Source organism: Maniola jurtina, chromosome 18 (genome assembly GCF_905333055.1).
Source record: "Maniola jurtina chromosome 18, ilManJurt1.1, whole genome shotgun sequence".
NCBI classification, from domain to species: Eukaryota; Metazoa; Arthropoda; class Insecta; order Lepidoptera; family Nymphalidae; genus Maniola; species Maniola jurtina.
In genome coordinates, this window is record NC_060046.1 from 8,598,723 (window position 1) to 8,615,291 (window position 16,569).

Sequence of the window (16,569 nt, forward strand, 5' to 3'; positions counted from 1 at the left end):
ATTGTGATAATCTAATGTACGAGTATATCGCTAAAGCAAAACTTCTTTTAAACATCATTCAATTTATGAAAAGTAGAACAAATTGAGAGCAAAAAATTGACAACAACCTTTTTGATTAAGTACAAAGAACGAGGCTTCAATTGTTATCATATTTTTACATAAGTACTAACTACTATGATTAATGAACCGCACCTTGACGCTCGAAAATTATGTTTTTGTTATTACAAAATATACAGTTATTGTTTTGGTATAACCAAATATTTTATCTACTATTAGGCATATTGGCACAAAAAAGTTGTGTTTAATTAAGTTTAGACAATAAGTTACGATATCATTGTGTTATTTCTTTAAATAAACTTATGACAAAAAGTGAGTTCAGTTTGCTGAATGAATAGAGATTTAATTGAGTATTTATTATATATATTGTTGAAGTTTGTACAAAATAAATTAAGTAAACGATAAATATAGAACTTGACTGCTTTAACAATTTGTTTTATTTTCGTTATGTAAAATGCGCATTCTAAAATGTCCCCATACCTGGTTCAGGGAATCAAGCTAACATAGGGAGCTCTTTGTTTGCACAATAATTGTATAGGAGTGAAAAGGACGCACTATGATCGTCATTGATCAGTGGTGTGAACATTCCCTAAAAATGTAAGGGTGCACTTACCTACATCGCTCACTAAAAACACCTCAAAGAATATTTTGAACGTGGCTTCTCACGCAAGCTACCGAGATAAAATTAATAATGAGATATTTTATTTGTATAAAAATAAATAAAACAACAGAAGCTAGGAAACAAAAAACAATCCAGTGAGCAAGCCAAGTCTACAATATAACAAGAATTAGTCCGAGAAACATGCCAAGTTACAAAAGTAAACTGAATATTCAATAAGCCAGGTTAACGTAAAATCAAAAATTATAACAAAAGTAAGGAGCTCCAAAAGACGCGACGCGACAGATAAGACTGACATTTTAGTCGCAAATCGCAATGCAAAGTGATTCGTGAACGTGCCCTATGTGCGTTATCTACGGCGACTAATGATAGCGGTTTTTCACCTCTAATTCCCTATTAACTCGTTTCGACGAACTGGGTATAGATGTTAAGGTTAACCTCCTAAGTATCTACTCCTTTAGTCGTCATGGATACCATTGGCCACGGGGGAGCACAGTGGTTCTATTCCTATGTCAACCCATTGTACAAATGTATATTGTACCTCAACTTTAGCCCCCCATACAGACGAAATAAAACGTCGTTCTCTATTTTTATTTTGGTTTTATTTATAATACATATATTTTATTTAATTACCATATTTATATCGTTACACGGGGATTGTCATTACATATCGTCTTAACTACAAAAATAAATGTAAACCATTATACTATCCATTTCGTCTTTATTCACTTGCTAAATTTTTGAGACATGATCATTGTTTTGTCCAATGCAGTGTCTGCAAAGACAAAAATGGTATGATTTGTGGTATTCCGTAGTTGTGGTTCATGCGGAGATGGGCGGAGTCTGCCGAAGACATTTTTACTCCGCTTCGCTTAGCTGGATACCGGCCCTTATCAAACTCCGGCCTCTAGATTTGACTACTTAGGCTATTCTAAGAGATCTAAGTCAAAGAACTTTTATTAAGGTGAACGAGCTTATCCGAGCCGAACGCGTCGAACGAGTCCAAATCCAAAGTTTTTTTTGGGTTCCAAAAACTAATTAGTAATAATTATGATAGCTAGAACTTATCTACACATACCTAGAGTTCATAAGACAATTAAGAAAATGCAAACATCCAAAAGTAATATATTATAGCAAAGTATACGAACCAATGAACATTCATTAAGCTTTATTAGACCTCGTAGGAGAAGGCGCCAGCGCGTCCCTGCATCAAATGATATTTATTATCTGGAGAATTATCTATCTCATTAGGGCTACCGTCCAACGGACACGATTCCAGGATAGCTGTGCAGTGCGGGAGGGGTGGTATTAGGCAGCAACTCTATACGACAGTTGAATGCGCGTGTTTCGTTGTTTTTTAGGATTCCGTACCCAAATGGTAAAAACTTGTCTGTCTGTTCGCGTGTCACAAATATCTAGCTCATAGACGAAATGAGTTACAAATCTGGAATTTTGGTATTTGGTGTAGAACGTTGACCCTAAACCAAATATTAAATTAGAAATTCAATTATGGAAAAGGAGCCGGAAAAATCTTTTTTCCCCCCTAGCATTTGAAGTATCATTGTTTAGCGCTTATTGAGTAGAGTACGAATATATTTATTATTATTTTATATCTTAAAAAATAAAGGAATGATGGGTCGTCAAAGTTGTCAGTTTTAGACTATTTTTGTGACGGGGGCTATTTCAAAAACTAAAATACTTAGAAATATGAAATGTCGGTACCAAATTTTCTATTTAAACAATAAATACTGAAAACAACGATTTATAAAATAGTTTAACGAAAACTAACAACCATTTCTCGGGGGTTTCTTTCACGGTATATTGCGACATTCTACTCGGAAAGAAGTATTTCAAACACCCAAAATATGATGTTCATAATAGTTATGTACGGAACCCTAAAAGACCAAGGCCCGACTCGCGTCTGCCTCTTTTTTTCGGTAATCTGTGTCAGTGTGAAGCGACCCTTAATTATTACGTCAACCACCGTCCCGTACCGCACAGCTACCTCTGGAACCAACGCGGACGGTAGACCTATTTTTAGTACCTATGTATAAAAAAAAATTCAAGCTGTTTAAAAATATTTTAATCAAATACATGAAGGTTTAAAGAATTTGAAGTTATTTTTCAAATATTGAGAAACTAGAGATTAGTAAGTTTAAAAATTAAGGTAATCTGTAGGATCGAGGAAAGTGGATTGGAGTGTAGTGTTATAAAATAACATACAATTTTCGATGTTAGGTACTATTTTTATTTCCGTCTTAATTCTTAAGACAAATGTGTCTTACCGCGACACACATACAAGATGCCCTTAATTACATAATCGTGAATTAGAGTATAAATATTTATACAGCATCTAAATATGTACAACGTATGTTTGTGTCGACTGTCGTCCTCCGCGCACACCGCGCGCACAGCATGCATCGCTGCGACAATCGCGCCGCGCGACGGTGTGACGGAGGACGGCCTACTCTAAACGTAGTTCACTAAGTGAACACACACCAAGCTTCGAGTTAATACAATTTACCACGTTTACTGGCAGTGCAACGACTTATGCACAATCCGACTAAAATGACAATCCAATGCAGATATGTTGTAGTGCTAGAAGTACCTAATGTACAATCAAGCAGAGGTTCCGCCGTACCTATCACTTCCGAATCAGATTATGCGTGAAAGTATAGTTATTATAAATACAAATATATTTAGGATTTGTCAAACATATTCTTAATCAAACTTTAAAGAGATCGCCCACCGATAGCAATACAGCCTCAAAAATGTCGCGATACAAGAGCGATGCGTCGCTGGCCTTTGTGCCTACGAATCTGTATCTCTACTGTCGCGATTCAGATTCAGAATCGCGTTCAGGATACGCGCGGCTATATCGCTACAAAAAGTCACTGTGGGCGATGCCACTTATTGTTTAATTCAGCATTTCAGAATCAGTTAATATTAGAAAGTTAATAAAAGATCTTACAATTTGAATATAATTATTAACAGTTTAATTTATTATGCCAGCATTGCGTTTTCGACGAAAATTCTGCCCTCAATTAAACTTAGTTCAGCCTTCGAGGCGTCGAAATTTTTTAAATCACAGAATAGAAACACACTATAATTATATTGAACTAGCTTAATGTTTATAGTCGGTAAACAGTATTCTAATAACAAAAATAGGATTTTTGGTAAAAAATATTTTTTTTTGTTTTCCCTTATCCGATAGTTATATTAATTATATTGTGCCACTATATGATTCCAAGATTTAGTTTAATCAAAATCAATAACGGAATAAAGCCAACATTATTAAAAGCTACACGCAATACTTTACACTACAGAAATGAGTTCGAGACTGTTTGACTTGAATCAAGTCTGGAGAAATTACAATACGCTGTCGCCATCGACGGGGAGAATGACTTTTGAATAAGCGATGAAGATGAACGCTACTTTGAGGTTGAGACATATAGAACGCACTTTGACTTCGCTCAGACTTTAGACACTGTTAAAACGAGACAGCATTATATCACTGGCATAAATCGGTCTTACAAAGTCAACTCAAACTTAAGTCTCTGCAAAGTCAAAATACACTCTATAGATCTGATATAAGTCTCATCAAACATGTTATTGTCACCAATTATTATTATTTAAGTAACTCTCGTGGCCGTATATTTTTTTGAATAAACGACCGTTTGTCTAGACACGTTTATCAATAATTGCACTGGAAAACTATGTTTTCAAATAAACGTAAAAAAGGTGAAAAACAATGTTTTTGTCACTTATTAGTTTCATCAGGATCGTTAGAATTATACCTATTCTGTCGTGCGCGATGAAGCTATTCAAACCAGAAATACAAGCCTCCGTTTGACAAGACCTCAAAACATTAAAAATTAATATTATACTTCATACGAATTCTAAAAATGTTTAGTAAGAATGAAATGAATTCTAAACTTAGAGAGATCCGACATTTACATTAAAATATTTTCACTAAAATATGAATTATTTAAAATTTAAACTTCCGTGAAATAAAATTAGCCACCAAAAAATTGGTTTAATAATGCATTCAATGTGATTAACGTTTGTTACCCACTTTTAGGATGGTCTAATTTTATTGCACGGCAGTTTGTGTGACGGAAAAACTCTATTTACTTACATAGGTACTTTTTAATGAAATATACACAATAATTAAAAATCATTATTATTCTAATGTCGCCGAAAACAGAACCTAATTTATTTAGTAACAATCTAATTTGATTACAATAAAACTTTAAATACATTTTTTCTGCTACATTAAGGACAGTTTATCAAGCGCAAACCTCCATACAAACGCAAATGGAAAATTGTGACGTGTCTATAGTTTTCTTAAATAATATTTCAGACTGAGTCCAGATATTACCTACATAGATCAATGCCAAAAGGGGCTAAAATCATAAATTTGAATCACATTTTAACAACAAATCCCTTGAAAACGTACATTCAACGTTTTTTTACCAAAAGTGTAGTAGAATATGTTTTTGTTTTAGAAAGTAAAAAAGTAATACAAAGTTCGCTGAAAATATTGTTTAGATTAATTTTAACTAATATGTATTATGATTGCAAACCTTTATATTGTAAAAACTATTCTTCTGATACACACTTTCAATTTTGTTTCTGTGAAGAATCATGTGTTGATGTGATAGCAAAATGAAATAGCATTACATTTGACCACGTCCAAAATTTAAATTGCTACGCTCATATATTATGTCCTTAATGAATTGTTATAAGATAGGCAATTCAGTGAAGAATAAATCAATACATCGAACTGAAAATGATTTCATTCACTTACCCGACTATTTCATGGTCCAAATGCGGCAATAAACTTTGTTGCGTGTATGAATGTTTGTGTGTCCTGTGGCAATTATGTTCATCAATACGTACGCAAGTGATACATTCACGCGCGGTCAACATTAATAGGGTATATGCATGCAATTTTTTACATTTTTAATTCGTATACAATTCACTTTGTTTTTGTATAAAAGCGCAGTATTTTATGAATAAGATACCTATTGTATAATATTGTAAAATTCATGTAATTGAATTCTTAATTCTTAAAGAGAATAAAGTTTCTTTAACCATATATATTTAGAAAAGAATTATTTCATTCATATTATTTAAAAATCAAATAAATCATTTCAAAATCAAATAAATCATTTCAAAAAAATGTATCACTCATGTGAATGTATGCACTACATTATATTTATGTAACATTTAAGATTGTAATCTGTCGATTTAATCGGCACCATTTTGGGTGCTTTCATTTTGTATGCATATTTGACGTGATACCTTAAAATCCAATCCTGATAGGCTACTACTGTTACATGGTTGATGACGTCACTTTATGTTTTATTACCAATGGTGTGCGTTTTGTGAATTTTCATTTATTCTTTATTAGAGTTCCGTACCTCAAAAGGAAAAACGGAACCCTTATAGGATCACTTTGTTGTCTGTCTGTCTGTCCGTCCGTCCGTCCGTCGTGTCTGTCAAGAAAACCTGTAGGGTACTTCCCGTTGACCTAGAATCATGAAATTTGGCAGGTAGGTAAGTCTTATAGCACAAGTAAGGGAATAAACCCGAAACCCGTGAATATGTGGTTATATCATTAAAAAAAAAAATTAAAATGTGTTTAAATTTTCAAAATAAGATGACTATACCAAGTGGGGTATCATATGAAAGGGCTTTACCTGTACATTCTAAAACAGATTTTTATTTATTTTTTGATTTATCGAGCAAAATGTCGAAAAAAATACTCGAGTACGGAACCCGAGTCCGACTCGCACTTGGCCGGTTTATTATTATTAAATAAGTGAAATGAGAAATTGTTGGTTTAAATATTATGATTTCTTAGCGGAGAAACGAAAAAAAATTTGAACCCTATTATTTACCCATGCATATTCCCTATTGTAAAAAAGATCGTAAACATTTTGTTAAACAGAATGGCCGCATTAATATTCGTCAATAAAGCAAACTAACATTCCATTAACTAAGCTGCCATTCAAAAACATGATAGCTACGATAAAAATGACTCAAGTCACACTTTTTTTTTTTTAATTTTTCAGGCGTGCACCTACTGTGTTAACGCACCATTATGTTCTTTCTGGCCTTAATGAAATAAACATTCGAAAGAACCCAACGACTCCTATCTATCAACAGTAGTGACACTAATCAAAAAATATCTATTTATGAGATCTTTCTTTTACTGATGATGATGATGATGAACTGCTTATACAATGCTGTATGCGTCAATCGATACTGTACAATATTATAACTAGCGCAAGTAAAACCAATATAATTGAATTGCCATCGTCGTAAATAACACTAAGGCCATCTAAACACTATTAAATCTATAGATCTGATTTATTTCATCCTAGTAAATTAATTAAAAGAAAAATTATACTAATTCACGTAAAATATAATATTTATAGGTACTTTATGACAAGCCTTCTCTGAGTATGTTATATTATTTCACCTAGTAAAATCTTGTGGAACAAAACAATGATTTTGAAATCGTTTTTAAAATTTTTAAGCTCCGGGCTCGTATTATGTACAGTTGACAAAATATTTGGCATAGTTTATGCTTATGTCAAAGTGTTAGCGTGCAGTCATGAGTGGTGCGAGAGAGATAGCTAGATGTGACATGACAGTATGTCGGACAAGGAAGGGGGTGTTTACTCTGTGTAGTCCCAGCAGTCCTTCTCGTAGCCTTCGTGCACGTGCTCCAGCAAAACCTTACGCCGACTGTCGCAATATCTGGAGACAAATATTATGGCACTGAGTATTTAGGATTTTAGTACAACTCCGCCTAGTAACAAGTATGAATCTATACTCCTTTTCAGTTAGCATGTTTCCATCGAATATAGCAAACTACTAACTTGTTATTGAATTAAAGTGTCAAGGCAACAATCTCTAATCTGTATGTACTACCAGGTGGACTTACTTGGTCACTTATACTCGATTTCCTCCCATCAATTTTGGGTAAGAGACACAAATAGAGAGGTACTAGTATAAGCTAACCTTTAGATAATTGAGCAGGCATAAGACTAGAACCAATAGAATCATCCGCGCGATCAGCGCGTTACCACGTCCGCGGACTCTTCAATGCAAAGCGGCGTCACGTACTTTTCAACCAAACATTTCATAAAACTCCAGACAGGCAAAGCTCATATATTCGTATTTTAAAAATGAAGACAAAAACGTACGATTCTGTGAGGCACGCATGCGCGCAGCGGCACGGACTGTATAGGTACTGCCACAGTTACGCACCTCTGGGTAAAACGACACCTACAGGCATGCTTCAAAATATGGTGGTCCGCTACCAGTCTATATAAGTCTTTGTCCATTAACAGAATGTTCCCGAAAAAAGCATATTACACGATCGATGATTATGTAAATAAAACACCGCGGCTTTGATTCGCAGCTCGCTTCAGCAATGCGCGGAATTGCAAATCGAATCTTTGGTAAAAGCAACAGCTGAGATGCTATGCTCAGTAGGAAAGTCATTCCGAACCAGTGGTAGATCCATTTGACGGTTCAAAAGTACTTGTATGAAAATCTTTCTATTTCTATTTACATATGTTGACTTGAGCTACATAAGCCCGTCTGCACTCTGATAGTCGTTCACAGATTCTGTGTAAGTGGTCGCGGCGTACCTGTATTTGTCCTGCACCTTCTGCTTGATGTCGGCGAGGTTCTCGCTCGTGATCTCGCGCTCGAGGTACTCGGACAGAGTCTCGGTGGCGGACTCCAGGTCGCGCTGGTTGTCCTCGAAGATGACGGACTGGTTGTTCTTGCGCAGGTAGTACGCGAACACGTACGTGTACATCAGCGTCTGCCGGCACTGGCACAGGATGTCCACCGCTTTCTTAAGGAATTGCACCTGCCCCACATCAATCAGATTTTTTTATTATTCAGATACAAGATGTTGCTCGCGTATCGGCTTATTACAGGAAAAGGGTCAACGGGGCAGGCAGGGCAGTGTGCCTGTCATGAATCTTACAAGACGATGCCAAAGACGACACTCGTGTGGATGTTATCAGAGACTGCTCTATTAATTTCGAATCTGTTTAGAATCTTGGAAATGCCGAAAGTTTTAATTTATGCCTCAGTTCCGTCTCACCTCGATCCAGCTCATGTTGTGCTGCTGCATCTCTTCCATCTTCTCTTTGACGGACGCGTAGAGTTTGGACTCGAAGCGCAGGGATTGCATGTGGTTCATGTATCGGTTGCAGTAGAATAGGTAGCGCTGCAGCGCCGCGCGCGACCTTTCCTGCGCGTCGCGGGCCGCTTTCGCTTCATCCTCGTCGTATCTGCACAATGACATTACATCGTTATCAACACGTAGAATTGGTCCTTCGAACAGGATATAGACCAAATTTTAAATGTCATTCAATTAAACAATAATACTATTACTTCATATTACTGTACTATATAACGTAGTCACCTGTTGCAGTTGTACCAGCTGCTACCGTGCGGCTCCCAGGGCCCGAGGCACACCCAGCAGAAGTCTGCCTTGCAGTTCTGGTTCTTGCACACCATGTGGTTGCAGCCGCCGTCTTTCTCAATCGTCACGTTGCACTTTGGACACTCTTTCGTGTTCGCGGCGATCCAGTTTGACGTCTCCGAGTCGTCGTCGCATTTCTGTTGCAGATTGTAATTATTTTATTCCAAACAATAAAATGTTTAGGTAACAAACTTGAATTTTGTTGAAGCAGATTTTTTTACAGGGTTTTTGCATGGATATAGTTGACCTGGACAGTGACTTATGCTATTTTTTACTCCGGAAAATCAAAGAGTTCCTAATAGACCTTTGATAATCTTATCCCACACGGATGAAGTGGAATCAGCTAGTAGGGCCACAAACTCGCATTCTATTTTCGCAAAAATTACTATGTCGACGCACACATTTGCGTCAGTATGGCCGTTTAGACGCGCGCATTAGGTTGCACCCACCTTGATCCACTTGCGCAGCAGGCAGCAGCGCACGGGATCGTGCCAGTTCTCGCCGCACGCGTAGCAGAAGCTGTGTCCGCAGCGGCACGTGACGGGCGCCGCCTCCACGTACGCGACCTTGATCGCGTTGCTGCAGTCCGGCGACGGACACCAGCGCAGCAGCCGGTTGCACTGCGCAAAACAACAACATTATTATAGATCTCTAAGAATCATGTTTATTTTCAATGTCTTCCAAGTCCTTGGATTAATTATTATTACTGTTATTGAACATAATGATTGAACATCGAAAAGCAATTTCCAAAAAGGTGCAGGATCAAATTTTAGACGCGTTTGTGTGCATAGCGTGAACCGTGTCGCCGCGGGCGAGACTGAACGCCACGCACACTATAACAATGTATACGTGTGCACTCACAAAAACATAGCCAGATGGTCTTCGTGAAATAGAACATCTGTACCTGTTGATCTCAACATTACTATTTGCTCTAATAGAAGGTTAGCGTAGAGAGTATAGTTACCTCAATAAAACTATTAGTAATAATGTGTTGATATTTGAGCTTGACGCGCGGCTCGCGCACCAGCCGCATAACCGTCGCGTCGTCCACCAGGATGTCGCATGCGTGCGCCGCGCACGCTATTGTTTGACCCTACCAAACATAGATATATTATAATATCATTTTCTTAAGGTGCTTACAGATTACACAATTAAAATATAACAATGTCTATCATCAAAAATCGAGCAAATCTGTATAGTACAAGCATCTTGGCCGCCATGCCCACCTATGATCAAAGTTATAGGCCTCCTCTCTGCCTAAGCTTCACGGTTAGTGAACTACATTATAGTATATGAGTTATTCCAGGCATTCCTCCATTACTTGTTGAATATATCAGAGCTTTCTTATTCAATCCATAAGCCTATATATTATATTTTAATAACTTATGCCCACGACTTCGTTCGCGTGGATTACACAAATTTCAAAATTTTATTTTTCTCCCTTAGAGGTAGAATTTTCTAAAATCCTTACTTAGCAGATATCTATGTCATAATATCATGCCAATTTTCAGCCCGATCTGTCCAGTATTTTGAGCTGTGCAGTTATTAATAGATCGATCAGTGAGCCACCTTCTCCTTATATAATTTAGATTTTAGATGAATAAACACAATTAGTCCATTGTGGAACTATCAATAAATTTTAATAAAATATCTAATCATATCACAAGAAACAATATTATTATCACACTAATTACATTAATATTATAAAGGTGAAAGTTTGTATGTGTGTGTGTGTGTGTATGTATGCATATTTGTTACTCTTTCACGCAAAAACTTCTGGACCCTAGATTAACGCATAGGCTACTTTTTATCCCGGTAAATCAATGAGTGTCCACGGACGAATTTTTAAAACCTAAATCCACGCAAACGAAGTCGCGGGCATCAGCCAGTTTATCATAAAAACGAATACTCACTAAGCCTTCTTCCATTATTTTTGTTGTTAAATATTCACACCAGCACTGTGTGCAGAATCTGTGACCACATTCTAAGCCTGTCATCATCTGTAAGGGGTGGAAAAATTTATTGTTGTTAAGTTTTAGGTATGGGATTTTTCTGCTAAGAAATTCTTAGTACTATCTCGATGTTAGAAAGTGCACGGTATTTCACCTCCATGTTTCAGAGAGCACGTAAAACATCATCACCCGATTTCCGTCCCATCGGGCTATGAGTGTGAGGGAATAGAGAGTGCTCTGGTGTTTGTATATACACATTTGTGCCTACAGTATCTCTCACGCAGATGGATCTTTACACAGATTGGCCAACGTGGCCGCAATTTAGTTTATCATATTGATAAGGTTGATTAGTAGGAATTTGATAAAGATCATTTATTCAAGGAAAAAACTTACTGAAGTTGGAAGAATTGTAAAGCATATTTCACATTCCTCAGTTCCTGATGATGATATCCGTCTAGGCAACTAAAACAACACAAAATGCAGGAAAATATAAACAGTTTTAACCAATTATGTCAGAATAACTCCTACAGCATGTGATCTTACTAGAAATTAGTATTATGTTGAGATTCTTACTCCAAAGAAAAATTTTTTAATAGTCATATGATAGTTTGTTTTCCATAGGACTGCTGACCTTGTCCTTATACAGTAGGAAAACATTGAGGAAACCTACATGTCTGAGAATTCTTTATAATGTTCTTAAAGGTGTGTGAAGTCTACCAATCTACACTTAGCCTGTGTGGTGAAGTATGGTCAAAGCCATATTCAGATTCTGAGAAGAGACTCACTCTCAATAGTAAGCCAATGATGGGTGGAGATGATGATGAACTATGTACAGGCACATCCTCTCCACTATCAGGCAGCAGTCTTTATATGTATTTATCAACTATGAAAAACAACGTAATAAAAAGGCCAGACAAGTATAAGTCAGACTAGCGCACCGAGGGGTCAGTACTCTGGTATTGTTCTGACATTTTGCATGTTAAAACAAAAACAATAATGCATAAAATAAATAAAAATCTGTTTTAAAATACACAGGTAAAGCCCTTTCATATGATAACCCATTTGATATAGATAGTTTTTTCCTTTAATTTATGCTATATGACCTATCTACCTGCCAAATTTCATGATTCTAGGTCAACAGGAAGTTCCCCATAGGTTTTCTTGACAGACACAACAGACGGTCAGACAGACAGACAACTAAGTGAATCTATAAGGGTTCCTTTTGAGGTACAGAACCCTAATAAAAAATCTGACTGCTACTAAATAGTAACTGGTAACTGGAAAAAAAGAAGCTTTGTATTCTATAAAATAGAAATTGGTAAACATAAATGTTAGAAAATGTATGGCAGGTGGGGGCACTACTTAGCCAACTATCTACTTAAGATTATTAGCTAGGAGTATAGAAAACTAATATTAAAACCAAAATTAAGGTTTTCCTATATCATTTACATTATTATGGTTGAATATTGGTTCATGACTTGTTACCTTTGGCCTTTGTATGACTGGTTTCCTAAATGGATTTATAACTCTAGCCTCGGCAAACAACTGATCCTGATCTCCATCATAGAATCTTTCCATTAGTTTCTCTTTGTCCCATTTGAAGTGATTCAGAAGTATGCGAGTTGTTGTGGCTGGTATCTACAATTAGTACATGTGTTTATTAGGTAACTGTTACTTTTCTTTCATTTAAAAGATAAAGTGAGCAATTTATGTTTGATTTAGACATTTAGAAAAATAATATAAAATCACACAAAGACACTTTAATTTCCTTTCATAAATTGTGAGTACTTAATAAGAAAAATATTACTGTTGTATAGTACATAAAATTCTTTAAAATATCCTGAGTGTATTAAGAACTATTCAACCAAAGCAAAAAGAACTTCATTGTCTATAATTTAATGACCTAATTTTAAATGATTATTAATTTAGAATTGGAATAAACTTTGTGGTTGAAAAAAAACGTTAGTAGGATACTATTGTCATAGTATGACTCATTTTGCTTTGCATTTTGTTGATTTAGTTACTTAAATTCCAACAATAACATTGATTCGATTTTATTCCAATCAGACATTTTGGTCTGTTCATATTATAATAAATAGATGGTGAGGTAATTCTATATCCTTGAAACAGTATTCGAAACGATTTAGAAAGAGTTATGAAAATAAAACAGTAAAGTAAACCAACGTACGAGTAACCTCATTCGAAGTACCCATTGTTTACTACTAACATACTGACCTCAACTACTGTATTCACTTCTTTGATGCAATCAACCATGTGCTGGACGATTTCCTCTGTAGATAACACTTCGTATGGATATTCTTCGAGTTCCGTTTGCCGTTCCCTTGTACTGTGAGTCTCGTCCATGACAAAGTCGACATCGTCTCCGCTGGATTCGTTACCAGAATCGACATCGTCCTTCGTGTCGTCTTCAGAGTCCATCGTAGAGATAAATTGATTATTAACTAGATTATTAAGATACAGTCTGAATACTCCTAATGATGAAATAATTACACCTAAGATTTAGGAAAGGTCAACAATGAAGAAAATAGTTCACACTTCACCCACGGGTTGCCAAAGTGCCATAGATAATACACTTATAGCTTCAAAAGTGCTGCCAAAAATGTGTCAAAGTGACCATAAGTCACGCTCACGGGCATAGATAATACACAAATATCTAGGTAGGTCTATTCATGGGTAATTTTACGGGTAACATTGTAAACGTGTCAAAGACTTCGTCTGCGATGGCGTTTGCTGGCGCGCGTGCTGTGCTTGTTTGGAGTGTTTTTTTTTGTTAAGAGTGGCTGGTTTTTGTGTTAGTTGGTGTTTTTTGGTGGTGGAACTGACTGGGAAGCGCTCTAAAGGGGCGCCGCGCGTATGTCGGCGGGCGCCGGCGCAGACGGAGTCCATACTTGTATAAATTCAATAACTTGAAAATATCACAAACTTGACATTGGCTAATCAGAGTAAAGCCAGATTTAAAGAAAGAACAAAAAAAAAAAAAAACGTGTCAAACCATGTGAACTCAAAGAGCTTGGATAATTTTTTTTTTATATATTTTTTTTTTAACAGATTCTTACAATGCTAACAGCAAACATTTTAAGAATCTGGATTATGGATTTTGGATATTGGATAAGGCTTGGATACTTACCTACAGGCTACATATGGAAAAATAAACCTACCACTACCAATTTACAAATGAAAATGCGAAATAATTTTAACAATAAGGTTATATGGGTTATGCTACTGCAACATTATTTATTTTAATGCAGGGAATTAAATCTCAAGTGCACTATCATATGTTATGTAGATTACCTTTGTGCACTATCTTGTACACAATGCTTATGGCTTATACAAATCTGAAATCTCTACAGGCCTAATTCGCACGAGAGCTTTTTTAACGTCCGTTAGAAAAGCGTTCAAATAGAACAAATGCATTCCCAAGTATCTGTTCACACGTCAACGCTTTTTTATCGCGCACTTCGTATTGTCAGCGCAACGCCGGGTTTTAACGCTACGCTTTTTTAACGCTCGTGCCAACGACCGATTGCTAAGGGAGTAGGGACTGATATCCAGAGCTTAAAATTAAAAAAAAAAACCGGCCAAGTGCGAGTCAGACTCGCACACTGAGGGTTCCGTACTCAGGTATTTTTTACGACATTTTGCACGATAAATCGAAAACTATTATGCATAAAATCTTTTTTTAGAATATACAGGTAAAGTTCTTTCTGATACCCCACTTGGTATAGCTATCTTACTGCGAAAATTGAAAAAAAATTTAATATTTTTTTTCGGTAACCACAAACCACATGTAACCACAAATTCAGTTTTCGGATTTATTCCTTTAGGTACTTAAAGTGTGCTGTTAGATGTACCTACCTGCCAAATATTATGATTCTAGGTCAACGGGAAGTACCGTATAGGTTTTTTTGACAGGCACGACGGACAGATAGACAGACAACAAAGTGATCCAATAAGGGTTCCGTTTTTCCTACATCCAAAAACGTGGGGGTTTCCAATAGTTTTTTTTTTTACTATTGTATCGAGTGGGATATCAAATGAGAGTCAAAAGAATTTATTAGTACTTCAAAATGCTTTAATAAGAATTATTACTTGCATACAGATAATAAAGTGATCCTTCAAGGGTTCCTTTTGAGGTATGGACTGTGGAAGCTTAAAAAATTAATAAGTAGGTATGAATTAATATCTATACGTTTTTTCAAGTAATTTTATATATTAAAATTTTCAACATAGAAGGCACAAATTTATTACAGGCGGAGAACAACAGCTTCTCACTACAATAAAATATCTAGTTCAGTTTGAATTGCTTCAATTTGCAAAAATATTGAATTGAGATCCTGACGAGTCATTTCTATTTCAGTTTCATCATTTTTACCTATAAATGATATATAAGCTTTAGGTATTTTACATTTCTTTTGGTATTCTGAACTTAATTCTGCATTAAGCTTCCAATGAAGAATAGGATCATCTTCATATTTTTCATTTGAACTTGAGCCCATTTCATTTAGCACCACACTTGTTTCTGTTGACCAAACTTTGATAAGGAAATTTGTCTTTTCATTATTAAATCCTATATTTAATAAATCAGTTTTTAAATTATTTGGCATAAATATAAACTTAAAAAGCCTTTTAAATATATACAGAATTGATTTGATCGCTAACAGCAACTGTTCTTCATTGAGTTGAAATATTTTTTCCAACTTTCTTCTTTCTTCTTCAGTGAAAATTTCAGAGTCATAAAGTTTTAATTTTGTTACAATTCTTCTGAGAAACTGTTCAAATCTACTTTCATCCAAGTGATTTACAACTTCGATGCCTCTCTTTAAGCTGAAAAAATAACATTTTATTTATCATATGTTACAGGGATTCAAAATATATTTAAACAAGGCAAGAAATAATTTTTAAATAAATTTGAAATTATTTTGTTAATAATCAGGGGCCCATATAAATCAAGGATAAAAACAAACTCGTAGGCAGATTGCAGATATCGATGATTGCAAATCATCAGGTAGATTCATAGGAATATACTTAATAACTTTTAAAAACACAATGGTTTTGTATAGAGGTGTTTTATTGGCTTACTAATGCATTGTTGGTATTCCTATTATAAAATAATTATAGTCCAGTAAATTTATCACTAAGTACAATACCTTGAAGATGTTTTGAGCCATGCACAATCCATGATAAATTATAATTTATTAGAAATATAATTTTCTGTCTTTTAATGGGTTGAATTGGTTGAAAATTATATTAATTCATGATGATATGACTTTATAGACGCTAAATTTTGATCACAAGATAGGAATTTAAGAAATCAAACAACGAAACCAAGGAAACCAAAAACAATAAAATATTGTAGACATAATAATATTTTGTTGTTGTCATGTGGTTGTCATTCATTT

General features: G+C 35.4%; 2 protein-coding genes across 4 annotated transcripts in view; both read right to left on the reverse strand.

Moving 5' to 3' along the window:
- Nucleotides 1-13,729, reverse strand: part of LOC123874448 (E3 ubiquitin-protein ligase ariadne-1) — a 32,990-nt gene extending 19,261 nt beyond the window's left edge. Inside the window, exons 1-12 of one of the 3 annotated variants that reach the window (XM_045919795.1) lie at nt 13,385-13,729; nt 12,635-12,787; nt 11,543-11,611; nt 11,111-11,197; nt 10,162-10,290; nt 9,647-9,817; nt 9,138-9,334; nt 8,814-9,003; nt 8,347-8,573; nt 7,370-7,447; nt 1,825-1,880; nt 1,333-1,451 (exon numbers count right to left, since the gene is read on the reverse strand). In XM_045919795.1, coding sequence (XP_045775751.1) covers nt 1,838-1,880; nt 7,370-7,447; nt 8,347-8,573; nt 8,814-9,003; nt 9,138-9,334; nt 9,647-9,817; nt 10,162-10,290; nt 11,111-11,197; nt 11,543-11,611; nt 12,635-12,787; nt 13,385-13,588 — 1,548 coding nt within the window. In that variant the 5' untranslated portion in view covers nt 13,589-13,729 and the 3' untranslated portion in view covers nt 1,333-1,451; nt 1,825-1,837. Of the gene's footprint in view, nt 1-1,332; nt 1,452-1,824; nt 1,881-2,901; nt 7,448-8,346; nt 8,574-8,813; nt 9,004-9,137; nt 9,335-9,646; nt 9,818-10,161; nt 10,291-11,110; nt 11,198-11,542; nt 11,612-12,634; nt 12,788-13,384 lie in introns of those variants that run through there. The other 2 variants (XR_006797919.1, XM_045919796.1) reach the window with 2 other exon arrangements.
- Nucleotides 13,730-15,218: 1,489 nt separating this feature from the next.
- Nucleotides 15,219-16,512, reverse strand: LOC123874451 (COMM domain-containing protein 10-like). The gene is made up of 2 exons (XM_045919800.1): nt 16,318-16,512; nt 15,219-15,994 (listed from the first exon to the last, which is right to left on the reverse strand). Exons 1-2 carry the CDS (start codon nt 16,347-16,349, stop codon nt 15,442-15,444), a joined length of 585 nt encoding a protein of 194 aa, XP_045775756.1. The 5' UTR covers nt 16,350-16,512; the 3' UTR covers nt 15,219-15,441.
- Nucleotides 16,513-16,569: the final 57 nt, after the last annotated feature.

Bases quoted from the DNA above. Each gene is read 5' to 3' on its own strand.
- LOC123874451 (XM_045919800.1), bottom strand. From the start codon at position 16,349: ATGGATTGTGCATGGCTCAAAACATCTTCAAG. The intron at 15,995-16,317 runs GTATTGTACTTA...TTATTTTTTCAG, and splicing joins TGGCTCAAAACATCTTCAAG to CTTAAAGAGAGGCATCGAAG.